Below are 14,424 nucleotides of genomic sequence, written 5' to 3'. Positions count from 1 at the left end.
ATGGAGTAGATAAAATCATGAAAACATAGAGTGCCCAAAGACGTACATCATAGGCACGGCCAAGAACAACCTTGCCCCAAGAGAAGACGGATGAGCTATTCCATGATCCATGTCTGCGCTGGCAGACTCGGAATAAACTCCCTTAGCGCCAATGATCTCGCCAATGATTTCATTTTTTCTCTAGATCATCCACTTCATTCTCGATTGCCGCGCTGAACGCGACCTGGGAGTATAGAGATGTCAAACCTTGCGACTCTGGTAGTCTGAGACAGGCGATGTGTGTCGCTCAACAGGGCAATGCTATGATGGCCCTACTGTGCGATCTTCCCAGTCTCGGACTGTTCGTATGAAGCGATTGGATCGGATGTTCCTCAACGCTGCGTTGCAGAAGACAGTGGCTCTCTTGGCATGTTTCTAGCCCGGTGGGTGGCTATGAATCGGCTATCTTGAAGGATCTGCGAGGAGCCGGTGTTTGATGGGCTCTACCTGCTGGAATGACGGCACTATTTTTATGTGAATCAAATCCCGGGATGGGATTATCGGTTCTTGCGTGGAGAGTTGGAGGAAATGGTTTTCTTAATTGTTAGTAAAGTCGAGATTGTGTTTTCATCGTCCCGTGGCTTGTACTGCGAAAGCCAGGTATTATCGTTATTGATTTTGCATTCCAACAAGACTCAATCAATATTAGGTGTAGTGTAGAGGAGGCAGCTAAGGATTTCTATGTAAAAAGAGCTACGCGGAACACTGATCAAACGACATCGGTCTATTTCGATGGTATAGCCAGTGTTAATGTGGCAATTTTAGTATGTACATAATTTCCTGTCCTAGGCCTTTCGAGCCCTCCGTCAAGCGGATTGAGTATTAGGCAACTCCTCGAGATTGAGGCTATCATCTATTGGCTCACTGAGGAACTGTCTAGCCCGGGGCTGACCGAGGGGATCCATACTATTGCGACGGATCGGACCACATGTGTCATAGATCGTCCCAGCTCCCGACATTGACACGATTCGGTTCAGTCGCCAGTGCATTTCAAGCAATTCGAAGTTGGGAAGAGGGTGGGTGATTGGATCATGCGTCTTGATGTAAAACACGTCTTCATCTTGAAGAGGAACAGGTTCCTGGTCAGGGTCAAATACCCAGATGCCCCTGCACCCCTTGACGCCGAAGGGCTCTTCGGAGACGTGTGGGGTTTGAAGAATATCGATCAACTGGGAGCGACAGTGCTTTGGTCTTTCTAGCCAGAAGAAGTCCGCCACCAGCGTATTCTCGTCCGCGAAATCGACCGGCATCACCGCGAGCAGACCGGATCTCCACCGCCATTTGATCCGCGCTGCCACACATAGCTGATTCCGACAGCCTGCGACGTTATCATTGACGCCCGGGATAGCCAGCTTCCACTTTGCGATACGGTCCTTGGTGAAGAAGAAGCTCAGCATTTGCCAGAACTCCGGAATCGCTTCGTCCGTCGGGTTGTGGGTATGGCACTTCACCAAGCTGACGGGGACAACGTTGACTATATCCAAGCTGTAGTCCCTCGAGAGAAGACACGTCGTTTGATCCCTCTCTAGGGTGAGCCTGTGTGCCACGGAGATCGAATCGGTTGTTTCGTCTGGAGGAGGCGCATCGGCGAAGTCTCCATAGGGCAGCAATTCCATCCAGTTGAGAGGAATGGACAGACAGCTTTTTTCTAGCAGTTCGAATATGGGCTCGGGCGTGACCTTTGCCATGTCCACTAGTTCAGCGAGTTTCTCCAGATCGCACACCTGGAGACAAGCCCAGAAAGGGGCGGCCACAGGTCTGTCGTTCAGGGCTTTCTTGAGAGCCAACAGCAGGGTGTTGCGCTCTGGGGAGTGGATATGCCACGTGCACTGCGACATGGTTGAACGTAGTGATAGGGTTTGTGATACGGCTTTAGAGAAGGAAATGGAGTAAATAACTAAGTGTAAAGGGATTTAGAAATGTCAGTGTACGAATTATAGTCGTGTCTGCCAAAGAGCGACGTTGTTGGTATACCAAACATTGCCGAGTCTCCCAGACGGCGGGAAGAAGGCGCTGCCACAGCACAAGGCAGGAGCTGTTCGGTGGGCTCAACACATGGAAGTACTCGTAGGGCAGGATCTGCTGGACCGCCTTCTGAACGTCTACCTAGGGAGGTATTTTGCCGTAGGTGAATATGAGTATCTCCCTCTTAAGGTGTCCAGGTCGACTGCGAGATGCGGCCTGAGGCAGCGTCAACTGCATACCGTACCTTACGCCGAACAGGCCATTCGACCCCGGCAAAGGAGCGTATCAACGGTACCGTACGGTACAGCCCCTTAAGGCATCCAGGCCACCCCCCCTCTTTTCCTGTCTTTCGCTTCTCCTTCTTTTCCTCTTGATTCTCTTCCCTCAGTGTAATGACAGGTGGATTTCCATCACCTTTCTCAATTGCAACACACTGAATGCTCCCCATGTCGGACCCGGCGCAGGACTTTGTCATGGTCGATGCCGAGGATGTCGATCTTTCGGATTCCCCAGACACTAAATTGTCCGATCTGCGAGGTTGGCTGCGTCCAACTCCCTACTGGAATGCTTCCTCCGACTTCAAGAAGCACCTCAATGCACATGTCCCCGGAACAGGGCGCTGGCTGTTCGAGACCCCCGAATATCAGCAATGGCACGACTCCACCACCCAAGGCATCTTGTGGTTGAAAGCTGTCGCCGGTGCTGGCAAAAGTGTCTTGGCTGCCCATCTGATCTCCGATCTGCAGGCAAAAGAGGAGAAAAAACCGGTGCTATTCTTCTTTGCCCGGCGAATTGTCACGGCCAACCATGGGTGTCAGTCGCTCGTACGAGACTGCATGCATCAGCTGCTGGGTCATTCACCGGAGCTGCGGGCAAGATTGGAAGCAGTCAAAAAGACGAATTCCGACGTGGAAAACGTTGCGTTCAACGAGCTGTGGCAGGTGTTCCTAGATGCGCTCAATACCGTGGAGAAGGCCTACTGCGTCATCGATGCACTGGATGAGCTGGACAGCGACCAAGCAGACAGCTTTCTGCCATTGCTCGTTGCGTTGGGACAGATGCGACCGGGCGCCGTCAAGCTTATCATGACCAGCCGGCCTCTGCCACAGATCCAGAAAGCCTTGAACGTTCCATCAATTCTCCAGCTGAGGTTGGAAGACCGACAAGTGAATAAAGACATTGCATTGTTTCTTGAATGTCGCCTGTCCCACGCATCTCATCTCAGTGTGCCGGCGAAAGAGAAGGTCAAGCGCTTGATAGAAGATCGTGTCCATCCGTCCTTTCTTTATGCGCGTCTGATGTTGGATGAGCTTCTGGAAGAACACAGAGTCGAGTCATTGGGGGTGGATAGGGTGCGAAATGCACTTCTGTCTCTCCCTGCCAGTCTCGAACATATGTATACCCAGATGCTCCATGGTCACTCCCAGTTGGCTTCTGTGCCGCAAGAGAGACAGGTGCTGATCTTACAACTTGCGACCCATGCTTCCCGCCCACTACGCCTATTGGAAATTTCAACCGTCTTAAACTTCTTGGACATGGCTCAGACCAAGAGCACACATGGTGACACTAAGAATATGACGCGTATGTCGTGTGGACCGCTGCTAGAAATCCTCGAGGATGAGACCGTGTCTATAATCCATCATTCTTTCACCGAGTTCTTGACTGACATGCAGCGTAAGGGCCAATCACTGACACAGAATGGCGCTCCTACATTCCCAGTGATTGATTCGAGTGCGACGCATGAGTTGATGGCCCTGATTTGTGTTAGATACCTGCTCTCTGGTTGTCTATCTTCATGGACCCTCAAGGCTCGGGCGCAGCGCCATACCATAATGATGGGTGCAACTGTGGAGCAGAAGGAAAGTCAACTTCAACACCCCTTCTTAGCATACGCTCTGCAGAATTGGTGCTATCACATCCGACAAGTGTCGGAGGTGAAGGGCGAACTTTTGGATGCCCTGGACCAGCTGATGCAACCGGGAACAACTGTGTTTTTGGGCTGTGTTGATTACATGTTACAACCAGTCTATAATGTAGAGACAATTACACCACTTCATCTTGCTGCTTGGGGCGGAATGACGGCTTACATAAAAAAGAGACTCATGTCTGATTCAAGCCTGGATGCAATAACCGAGTTTGCTGAGACCTCCCTTTCGATGGCGGCACAGAGAGGGCACGATGGCACTGCCTCTCTCTTGCTAAATCACGGAGCGGCGCCAGACACCCCTGATAAACGAGGAATGAAGCCACTTCATTATGCGGCTCGATCGAATCATCATGCTACAGTGCAGGTGCTCCTTGATGCCGGAGTAAATCCAATGACCCGCAGAACGCAGGACTACTCGCTTTCGGAAAACTCCTATGTCAGTACCACTGGTGACACCGCTTTGGAATACGCCTCTGAATCTGGATGCGTCGAGTCAATTGCCGCTATGATTCCATGTTTGAGCCAAGAAGACCTGAATTCTTACTTGATTTTCGCAATCACGCGGGGACATGTGCTAGCTGTCAAGTACGTGCTACAAACTGGTCTTGTCGACGTAAAGTCAAGCATCGGAGGCCAAGCATTGATTGAAGCTGGGTCAGATCTGAATTTTCAAATCCTGGAACTTCTTCTCAGCAAGGGAGCGGATCCCTTGTATCAACAGCAGCCGTCACATATTGCTTACGCGAATGTTATTGTCATAGAGCATGAGCCGGTGATCGAGAAGACTTCCCTGATTCTTGCTGTCTGTGGATCCCCTCATATGGAGAGTGGTATTACAAACCACGAGCCTCGTTGTCATATGTTTGAGAGGTGTCTGAACCTGGCTATCTCAGCTGGAAGTGATGTGAATGTTCAGGGAGAGGAAGGCTACACTGCCTTGCACTACTGCATCGTGAGATGCATTCCGGGAACCGAAAGCCTGCTAGAACATGGTGCAAAGACAGATGCCAGAGACCTAAACGACAACACACCGTTGCACTTGTTGAGGCCATTTCCTGCCTTAGAAAGAACTCTCGATTCGCTGATTCGATCTGGTGCTCAATGGGACGCAGTGCGGGAGAAAGACGGCAAAACAGCTCTTCATGCTTGTTTGGAAAATTGGAGTGGTGATATTGCATGGATGCGCCCGTACGTCAAAGACTGGGGAACTGCAGACTACGAAGGCAACACACCCTTGCACGTCGTTAGCAAACGTGGTGGACCTGGGATCAAAGAATTGATAGAGATGGGGGCAGATATCGATTCCAAAAATCACCAGGGAGCAACTCCACTACTCGAAATGGAAGACGATATGTACGAAAGTCGCGAACATGGACAAGCTTTGCTGAATGCAGGCGCAGACATCGAGGCCCGGGATAGTGACGGCCGAACATGGTTTTTACGATCCGTCAAGAAGGACCACTTTTCTGTGGAACCCTTGGAAATGATACTTGATCTTGGAGCCAACCGTCACGCAGAAGACTATGCAGGTGACAATGCTTTGCATTTGACCTGTCAATACTCCCGGAGAGCTGGAGCAATAAAGTTCCTTCTGGATGTCGGTGCGGATCCCTTGCATCGGAACCACATGGGAGATACATTGTATCACGTCTTAGCCAGACGCGCTTCTCGTCGCCCCTCTGATGGGACATTTGAAGAAATCCTCAATCTTATCCGGAATACTGCTATTCCGATACGGGCCAAGAACTTTCGAGGGGAAACCCTGTTACATGTGCTGTGCAGCAAAAATCGCAAAAGGGCCCGAACTGTAGTCGATAGTCTGCCTCAATCTGACGTCGACGCCATGTTTAAGATGACAGACAATGAGGGAAAGACTCCCACCCACAACGCGGTCGCCTATTGTCAAAGAATGGCGGAATGGGTTGTTAGAAAAGCACCTGATTTGACCATCCGTACTCATCAGAGACAGAACTTGCTACACCTGGCTGCAGAGGCCGGGCAGAGCAACGTCATTGGGCTTTTGTTAGAGAGCTATTCAAAAGTTCAAAGAGACAAAGTTATGAACCAGGTTGATCGAGATGAGCGCACGCCGCTTCATTATGCTTGTTGCTCTGGTCGCCCAGAGAGCGTTCAGCTTCTCTTAGATGCAGGTGCCGATGTTCGAGTAGCGGACAAAAATGGATACACACCCTTACACGCCTGTGCAATGTTTGTGCGACATTCTGGTGTCCTGGATGCCAACAAATACCCAGAGACCCGTATCAGCTCAGATAAGGAAACTTTGCGTGTAACCGATATAGTCCATCTCCTTTGTCGCCACGGGGCTGATATCCAAGCGAAGAACAGGTTTCGAAGAACGCCAATCGAAGTCGCATTGGACAATAATCACGAAGAAATGATATATGCTCTGACCAGAGAAATGGCAGAAGCATCTTCCCGATTGCTCTCCCAGGCAGATCTTTACCGGGGTGTCTCTGGGCAAACATATTTCTCAAGCCGTCAGACGAATGTTGAATCTCTGATTCAAGAGTTGAAAGAAACAGAATATCTTGAAAGAACGTTAATTCAGGTTCTTCGGTCCGGGGCCTATGGAGCCCTAGAAGAGGTGGCAATTCGTGGGGCCGAATTTACCGCTGAAAACATCCATTGGAAGCAGTTCTTGATATATTTGGCAGAATGGGGCTATGCCGACCTTCTGGAAAGACTACTGAAGAGAGAGAGGGACATTGATTGGATCAATGAGTCTTTATCAATTCCTCATGACTGGCGTAAGACTGAGCGTCCAGTGCTATTCTTCGTGGCATCACGAGAACTCCCAAGTTTGCCTCTGTTGCGGCTTTTGGTTGAAACCTTTGATGCCGACGTAAATGTGCGATCCACGACAAACGAGGATTTTTCCGGCACGAGTATTTTGCATATATTGGCGAAAGGGGAACATTGGTGGCAAACTGATGCCGTTCGTTATGTCCTGGATAAAGGTGCTGATGTGACCATGCAAGATGGTCGTGATAGACGTACAGCCCTTCATGTCGCGATGAGCGCTGTGCCTCGACGCATAGGCATCCTGAAAGCCTTACTGGAGCATGGTGCCAATCCAAATACCGCAGACAAGGACGGCGTCACTCCATTTAACCTCACGACGGGAGATCCTGAATTGTTTCGGCTATTTCTTCGGTACGGCGCAGACGTCACGACCGGGAACGAACCAATGCTTTTCCGCGCTATCCAGAATTTAAATGTCGATCTGGTTCAGGAAATTCTTATGGCCGGGGTTGATTGCAATATGCCATTCAAAAACGGTCTAACTACCCCAGATCTTGAGAAGCATCGGCGCTCAATGGGAAATGAAGCCGCAGAAAACCACTATAGCCTTTCGTTACCTCCGATACGTTTTGCTGCAAGGCTGTGGTTTCCTAGAGTGGAAGACCTTGCGAAGCATCAGAAAGCACTCCGCATTGTGGAGATTCTGTTGGGCCATGGCGCGACTCCATTCTCACCGCTGGAGAACACAACGATTCTGCATGATGTGATTGACTACGGCGGTACTTTGGAGCCTTTGCTAGCCCTGCCGGCGCTGGATCTGGAACAACGGGACATCAAAGAAAGAACTTTGCTTCTGGCCGCCTGCGGAGGCCGAGATCCCGGCGAGACCCCCTTCAATCGACATCTCGGAAGATATCGGATAGAACTCATCCGCAAGCTCTGCGCGATGGGTGCCGATGTGTCGGCGGTTGACAGTCACAAACGGAATGTGCTTCATCTATTGGTCACCACTATGAAGGAGGCCAAGGACCAAATTGAATTTACGGGGCTTATCAAGGAGCTGATTATGAAACGACCGGACCTTCTACAGGAACGCAATGAAGAAGGATACACGCCGCTGCTTTTGGCTGCCGTCAAAAAGCGTGTTCCGACAACTGCTATCCTTGCAGAAGCGGGAGCCAACTTTCAAGAATGCGACTCCGATGGAAATACAATGTTGCACCATGTGGCCAGTTTTTATTGTAGTCTGTCGTCTGAGCACGATATCGCTGCTGCTTATACGCTCATGAGACTTGGACTCGACTTCAACGCCAGAAACAATGACGGCGATGCACCAATCTCCAAATATGTTCTGTCGTTCAATGATCAACCGCAAACCTGGGTTGATAATCCTTATGTCGAGCAGCTGAAAAGCTTTCGGGAATATGGGGCCGACTATCACACTGTAAATAACGCAGGCGAAACACTCTTGCACTTGGCCGCAAGAATACCCTGGCATGAGGAAACCGATGCAGACGGTATTAACTTTCATGCTTTTCTCAATAATGTTTATGGAGATAAAAGTGTCCGAGCATTCAAATGCTTGATGGACATGGGTTTGAACCCTCTTCAGGAAGATCATCAACAAAGAACACCGCTGGTAAGCCTTGCTTCATCCCCTCCGATTTGCATGTTCTCGTGAGACTCTATTCGCTGATAGTATGATCCTAGGATGTCGCCGCTGCATATGGGAAAGACGACATTGTTGCACTGTTTCAGAAAAGGTAGACTGCATAGACTGCTTGTTCCGCGGATCCTTCATGCAGCGTTTATCAAGTATATAATTTCTAGGTGAATTCAGAAATTCAAATTGCTTGACACGTTCAAGCATGCGCTCTACCAAAGTCTGCAGACTTTCTATTCGCGTAGATCAGAGGATACTGCCATTTGTCGGTGAAGATACACACGGCATATTAATCGAAACCTAACCCCCTCTCATATTCCTTCCATCCGTCGCCAATTGGTTGGACGAGTGTATAACTTGCTGAGGTATTGAACTCCTGCACCCCGTTCGACAGATACAGCGGTGTCATCTCTCTATCTGTACTGAAATAAAGCTTGGGTCGTTCCCTGCGGTAATAGTCAACGCTCATCCCATCCGTAAACTCTACCGTCGTGTTATAAGCCAGCGTGATATTGTTATAGTGCCACGGTCCTTTCCAGCTCTTTGCAAAGGCATGAGCCCCAACGCGCGGTCCCTTTTTCCCCAGCGCAATATCCACCATGTGGTGAACGAGAAAATGCCAGTGACCGCGCTTGTCACGCCAGAGAAACGGATCTTCGCTGCGAAGCGACGGGTCGATTTCGATGTTCCCTGGCTCCACGCGCAGCGTGTACGGGCCAGAGTAGTTCGACGCGTGATATATGTTGTTCTTTTCGGTCGCTAGTAGCATTTCTGATGTCGGATTCTCGGGGGTCCAGAGAGGCCAGCCGGCTGGGTTCGTGACGTTGATCAGGAGCTCTGTTGGAGTGTCCCAGGTTCGTAGGTCAGGAGAGCTGGACACGGAGATAGTATTGTTTCGCTTAATCGAGCGGCATGTGTCGGGGGTTTCCCAGTCGTAACCGATAAAATGCATGAGATACTTCTGATCCGATGGACTCCAGATTGTCGTCGGATTGTGGTGGAATGTGCTGAAGAGTTCCTGAGCCCAGTTGTAGGGACCCCGAGGACCTGTTCGCGACTCTGCGCGAATGACAGTACTAAACGGTCGCCATCCGGACAGGCCGCATCCGCGATCCATTTGCGAGATTACGAGGTGGAATAACTGCTCGTCGTCTCGGTCCTGAACAATGTGTCCTCCCCAGGACGAGTTACCGGCACCTTCGCGGTAGAAATCAGGCAGGGTAATGTTCGTGTGGTTATATCCCGTCCAGCGCTCTACAGGTCGGAGGTCGAGTTCGCTGCAGTCCAGAGCTCGCCACCCTGGATCGCAGACACAGGCCTTGGTGTCGGAGGAGCAGACGCCATTCAGGCTGCAGTCCTCGGCTGTTTCGCATCCCTGCCCATACGCGTTTCCGGCAATCGCTAACAAGAGCGGATGGCTCAGGATGCAAGACGATACTCGCATATTGGACTTTGTAGTTGCCACCGAGTGATTGTGCGATTCAAGAGCAACCCAGAGGAGACTGGGCAGCTTCTTGCCATCCAGAGTCCCATTTCTACGCCAGGATGCGATGCGGGGTTGTGATCCTGCAGGGTTTGACGCAGAATCAGCCAACGGAGAAATTAAGTCGCTTCCCCGTCGGCCACTTTTCTCCCGAAGACCAAGGAAACCCCTTGGCAGTCATGCAGGCTGAATTTAGTTACCCTGAGTCCTACAAATACATGTTCGATTGAGCTCGTGAAATAGATTCAAAAAGTCATTGGAATCATATTTAAATATCATGTATTCGTGACGAGGCCCTCAGGTACCTGGAAGATCTTACTCAGGTCAGGTAATACGCCATATCGCCTCCTTCCTCGCGCTCCAAGGCCAGCTCCCCGTTGGCCAGGTACAGGAATTGGTTCGAGTTGTTATACCGGATGTCGAAGTGCTCTCCCCGGATGGTTTTCATATACTCTGCGGTGCATCGTTAGTTGATTCATCCTTTCGAAGGCTTTCATCTAAAACCGACCTTTGAAGTGCAGGACGCTGCCCGGGTACATCGCGGTTACCGTGTTGGGCCCTTCTACATTCTTCTTGCTGTACCACGCATGGCAGCCCTTGGACCACACGCACCGCTTCAGGCTTTCCTGCGCATAGGCATTGTATTCGCGGACGATGGAGTCTTTGACCATAATGGATCTGCGCTTGTTAGTATTGACTACCTGAATTCCGGGAGAGAGGATGTCGACATACCTGATGTCTTCCATGGCCATCTTCTCAATCCAGTTCAGCATGTAATCTCCGGTCCATGCCAGCATCTGAGGAACGGAGCCATGGCCGATCGGACAATTAGGACCGGCAAACATGAAATAATTCGGAACGCCGCCGGCGCAAACGGAAAAATAAGCAGCTGGTGTGTCTTTCCACTCGTCTGCCAAGCGCCGGCCGTCACGACCGACTAGATCCCAGCATGGCACAAAGCTCGTGTCAAATCCGGTGGCGCAGACAATCAGGTCAAACTCTTCCTCGCCCTCCTCGCTCTCAATTCCGGTTGGAGTGAATCTCCTAATAGGACTAAACATGACTCGCACATTGTCGGCCTGGACTGCCTCAAGATATCCATTACCGGGGCTCAGACGGCGACACCCGATCTCATACTTGGGAATGAGCTTCTCGATCAGCTCGGGGCTGCCTTTTAGCTTCTCTCGCATCACTGCGTCAACCAAATCGAAGATCATTTTGTTTTCTGCGGATCCCGAAATCATCAACCGGTATACACTGTTGACACTGCACGGATTACCAGGGTTAATAGCGCTCAGACGATAGTGAGATGGACACTCACGATGTCTCGACGATCTTTCGATACTCGAGGAACTTTTCCGGGTTTGTGCGAAATTCTTCTTTCTCCGCTTCCGTGAACGCAAAATTCGTGCCTCTACCATCTTTGGTCAAATTGCCACACAAGGCCGTCGACACCCAAGTGGCATGACGAGCGTAGTTGACTACCTTTGCCGCTTTGCGCTGAAGGGATGGGACGAGCTGAAGCCCTGATGAGCCGTTGCCAATGACTGCTATCCTCTTGCCTTCCCACTCGTAGTCGGTGTCCCTGCGACGGCGTTAACATTGCACAGTCTCCTTACCATTGTAGACGACTTACCACATCGCACTATGCATCATCTTCCCTTTGAATTGGCCGCGTCCCTCGATATCTGGCCATTTCCAGTTGCTAATAGTTGCATTAGTGTGACAAGAGAGATATTTCGAATAAGGACTTACTTCACGATTCCACTCCCGTCAATCAGAATGTCCGCCTCGTCATCGATCAAGAACTCGCCCCGTTCCAGCTGAAGCTTCCATTTCGCCTGTTCCTCGTTCCAGATCGCTCGGACGAGTTTTGTGTTTAATGTGACCTTCTCCTTCAGCCCGTATTTCTCCGTGGTTCGCAGTATGTAGTCCTCGATCTCTTTGCCCCCAACGTAGAATTTCGACCAGTCGGGGCTGGGCTCGAAGGGAAATTGGTAGCTGTCTGTGCGAGATCAGAATGGAGGCGATGTCCAGTCAAACACGATCTACTCACGAACGGGAATGTCACTACAATGGGATAGTTGTCAGTTCGATATTCTTATTATCGCTGCACAAGACAGACGTACCAGCCTACTCCAGGGTACACGTTCTCCCACCATGCCCCCCCTACTTCTGGGTTCTTCTCGTAGATCTGAAAATCCACGAAATCCAGAGGTCTCTCATGCTTCAGCTTGTAGGCCAGATTGAGACCAGAGAAACCGGCCCCAATGCAGACCACGCGCAGCTTCCGGGGAGTGAAGGCAAAGCGAGCCGTGTCTATGTGGATGCCACTCTCCTCGGACTGGCCGGATGCTGCGTATGATTCAGTCGACGGCGTATTCAGACTAATTATGCCCCCCATAGCTGGAAATACAGGACAAAGCACATGGACGGATTTGATAACGTCCACTGAAACCGATAAATGCAACGAACCCACCCTTGGACCATCCCCCCTTTTAATCCTTGGCCGGCGAAATTGCTATGTTCGCACGGAATGGTTTATCAGGTGGTGGACCTTTCTAAATTAGAACCGTCTCGCCGCTAGCATTCCTGGCATGTCAGTTAGACCCTTGGAGGATCAGGGATTGAGAAATGAGGGTGTGATGGGGGATGGCATCCTGCGCTAGTGGATTTGTGACAGGCGCCACCGGAATGGCCCGGCCGCTCCGCTAATCCGCACTCAGTTGTGCCCCGAGACGATTCGGTCTAGTTAGGCCACCGTGTCTGCCTCATTGGACCGTTTACTGATGTCATCCGGTCAGGATCCCTGCTCGAATGGGTCTGGCCGGAGTGTTTTACTCCTAAATGGAGCGGCCGACTGCGTTAGAGCCGGTGGCCCGAGGGTCACTTGCTCCGTGCGGCCTCCGTGGAGACCATTCAATATCGAATTAATTTGCGAAAGAGAAAATGGCTTGGTGTCGGAAAGACGGGATATTCGCCACCGTTGATTGCAGGTCCAGAGCTCCAGTTTGGCAGGGATCTGTCCATAATCGCCATGGGTAGACAAAGAATCAAAAGCGGCTGGCCATGGATACTAAATTAAGGCATCCAGAACCAGACATTCGGATCAGCTATTGCCCTCTCCCTTTCGTAGAGATGAAGCAGACAACCCGTAGCAAGAATAAAACTTTCCTTCCTTGTACCTGTCTTTTCAACAGACACACCATTCTTGCTGGGCCAGAAGTGACACGAGATGTCGAGTCCCTTTGGCGAGCCCCCGATAGGCATTAATCTCGCTGAGAACCATACGCCTCGGAACAATGCCACTGTAGTCTGCATGTTTGGACTAGCAGCGGTGGCAGTTGCTCTGCGAGTGATTGCGAGGATCAGGGTTCAGCATTCGCGGATTGCCGCTGATGATTATTTTATCTTCGTAGCGCTGGTGTGTTCGTCCATTGGCTTTGCGTCGAACTGGCCGTCTTGACTGACCGGGGATACAGCTTGCCGTTATAGCAACGCTGGTCTGTACAATTATGGGTGAGTATTCCAGAGATAAGAGGAGTACGGTCGCCAGTTAACACCTAACAGCAGGTACCCATGGCTTAGGGAAGCATGTCTGGGTGGTTCCTCTGGAAGATGTGATTGCCATCATGAAGGTTGGTCTAGGGATTGAATCTATCAAACCCCATCCGACTGTCCTGTACTGACAGAAACGAACCTAGGTCCTGTTTGCATATGTGCTCGCCTACGTTTTCACCATTCCCCTAATTAAAATGTCAATCATCTGCTTTTACCGGCGCATTTTCGGAATGAACGCAGCGATGTGGTTCTGCGTCTTCTTGACACTGGGTTACTGCATTTCTTGCACGGTCGCATTCCTGTCCTGCTGCCGTCCCTTGTCCTATTTTTGGACGCAATACAGAGATCCCAATGGAGGAAAATGTGTGTTCGACCTGTATCGATTTTATATCGGTAACGCCGTCGCCAACCTGATCACCGACGTGGTGATCTTGCTTGTCCCTATCCCCGTAGTCTGGAGACTTCAGATGCCGACGGCGTTGAAGGTGATGGTGTCGTCAATATTCATTCTAGGAGGATTGTATGTTCCTCCTGTCATTTGCTCCTTATGTGATAGGCTGATGAATCTAGTGTCTGCATAGCAAGTCTTGTTAGGATCTACTTTATGACCTTCCTCAACTCGTCCCTGGATATTACCTGGATTATGGGCGACGTATTTATCTGGTCAAGCGTCGAACCCTGCGTCGGCATCCTCTGTGCCTGTTTGCCAACTATCCGACCATTGCTGCGGTCAGCCTTCCGACTCCTTCTGGGATCACTCAAAGCTGAGAGGACATTTGGACCTTGCAGCTCCGACGACGATGTGAACGAACTGCAAAGCCAGTATTTTCAACGGCCAGTGTCCATCGGACCTTGCTCGCCACGTTCGGAAGAGGGGGAGATAATATTGATAAAGTCTATTACTCACGTTGAGGTCATCGGATCCTTTCATGATGGGACCTCAGACGAGGATTGCGATCAAGACCCGTTGTCCATCAAAGTTAGAAAGGAGTTTCAATGGTCGGTAGAGCACAACTAACCGAC

At 50.6% G+C, this 14,424-nt stretch overlaps 5 protein-coding genes across 5 annotated transcripts; 2 read left to right on the top strand and 3 right to left on the bottom strand.

The window, feature by feature from the left end:
* Positions 1–845: 845 nt before the first annotated feature.
* On the bottom strand, positions 846–1,877 carry P170DRAFT_479882 (uncharacterized protein; the record flags this gene model as incomplete). The annotated part of the gene is made up of 1 exon (XM_024853731.1): positions 846–1,877. The coding sequence occupies one exon, from the start codon at positions 1,875–1,877 to the stop codon at positions 846–848; it is 1,032 nt and encodes a 343-aa protein (XP_024699412.1).
* A 600-nt stretch (positions 1,878–2,477) lies between these two features.
* Positions 2,478–8,461, top strand: P170DRAFT_502616 (ankyrin; the record flags this gene model as incomplete). Its single annotated transcript, XM_024854182.1, has 5 exons — positions 2,478–2,987; positions 3,114–5,292; positions 5,449–8,211; positions 8,251–8,333; positions 8,405–8,461. The coding sequence occupies 5 exons, from the start codon at positions 2,478–2,480 to the stop codon at positions 8,459–8,461; spliced, it is 5,592 nt and encodes a 1,863-aa protein (XP_024699411.1).
* Positions 8,462–8,646: 185 nt separating this feature from the next.
* On the bottom strand, positions 8,647–9,801 carry P170DRAFT_430025 (uncharacterized protein; the record flags this gene model as incomplete). The annotated part of the gene is made up of 1 exon (XM_024847922.1): positions 8,647–9,801. The coding sequence occupies one exon, from the start codon at positions 9,799–9,801 to the stop codon at positions 8,647–8,649; it is 1,155 nt and encodes a 384-aa protein (XP_024699410.1).
* Positions 9,802–10,159: 358 nt separating this feature from the next.
* On the bottom strand, positions 10,160–12,244 carry P170DRAFT_367888 (flavin-containing monooxygenase; the record flags this gene model as incomplete). Its single annotated transcript, XM_024844831.1, has 8 exons — positions 10,160–10,293; positions 10,349–10,518; positions 10,573–11,106; positions 11,162–11,425; positions 11,477–11,545; positions 11,596–11,845; positions 11,897–11,910; positions 11,970–12,244. The coding sequence occupies 8 exons, from the start codon at positions 12,242–12,244 to the stop codon at positions 10,160–10,162; spliced, it is 1,710 nt and encodes a 569-aa protein (XP_024699409.1).
* Positions 12,245–13,075: 831 nt separating this feature from the next.
* On the top strand, positions 13,076–14,419 carry P170DRAFT_479878 (uncharacterized protein; the record flags this gene model as incomplete). Its single annotated transcript, XM_024853730.1, has 5 exons — positions 13,076–13,264; positions 13,323–13,359; positions 13,414–13,478; positions 13,545–13,921; positions 13,972–14,419. The coding sequence occupies 5 exons, from the start codon at positions 13,076–13,078 to the stop codon at positions 14,417–14,419; spliced, it is 1,116 nt and encodes a 371-aa protein (XP_024699408.1).
* Between the last annotated feature and the right edge of the window lie 5 nt (positions 14,420–14,424).

This window comes from Aspergillus steynii, assembly GCF_002849105.1.
Source record: "Aspergillus steynii IBT 23096 chromosome Unknown P170scaffold_9, whole genome shotgun sequence".
NCBI lineage: Eukaryota > Fungi > Ascomycota > Eurotiomycetes > Eurotiales > Aspergillaceae > Aspergillus > Aspergillus steynii.
Note: the sequence above shows the minus strand (reverse complement) of the source record. Positions and strands in the feature narration are given on the sequence as shown.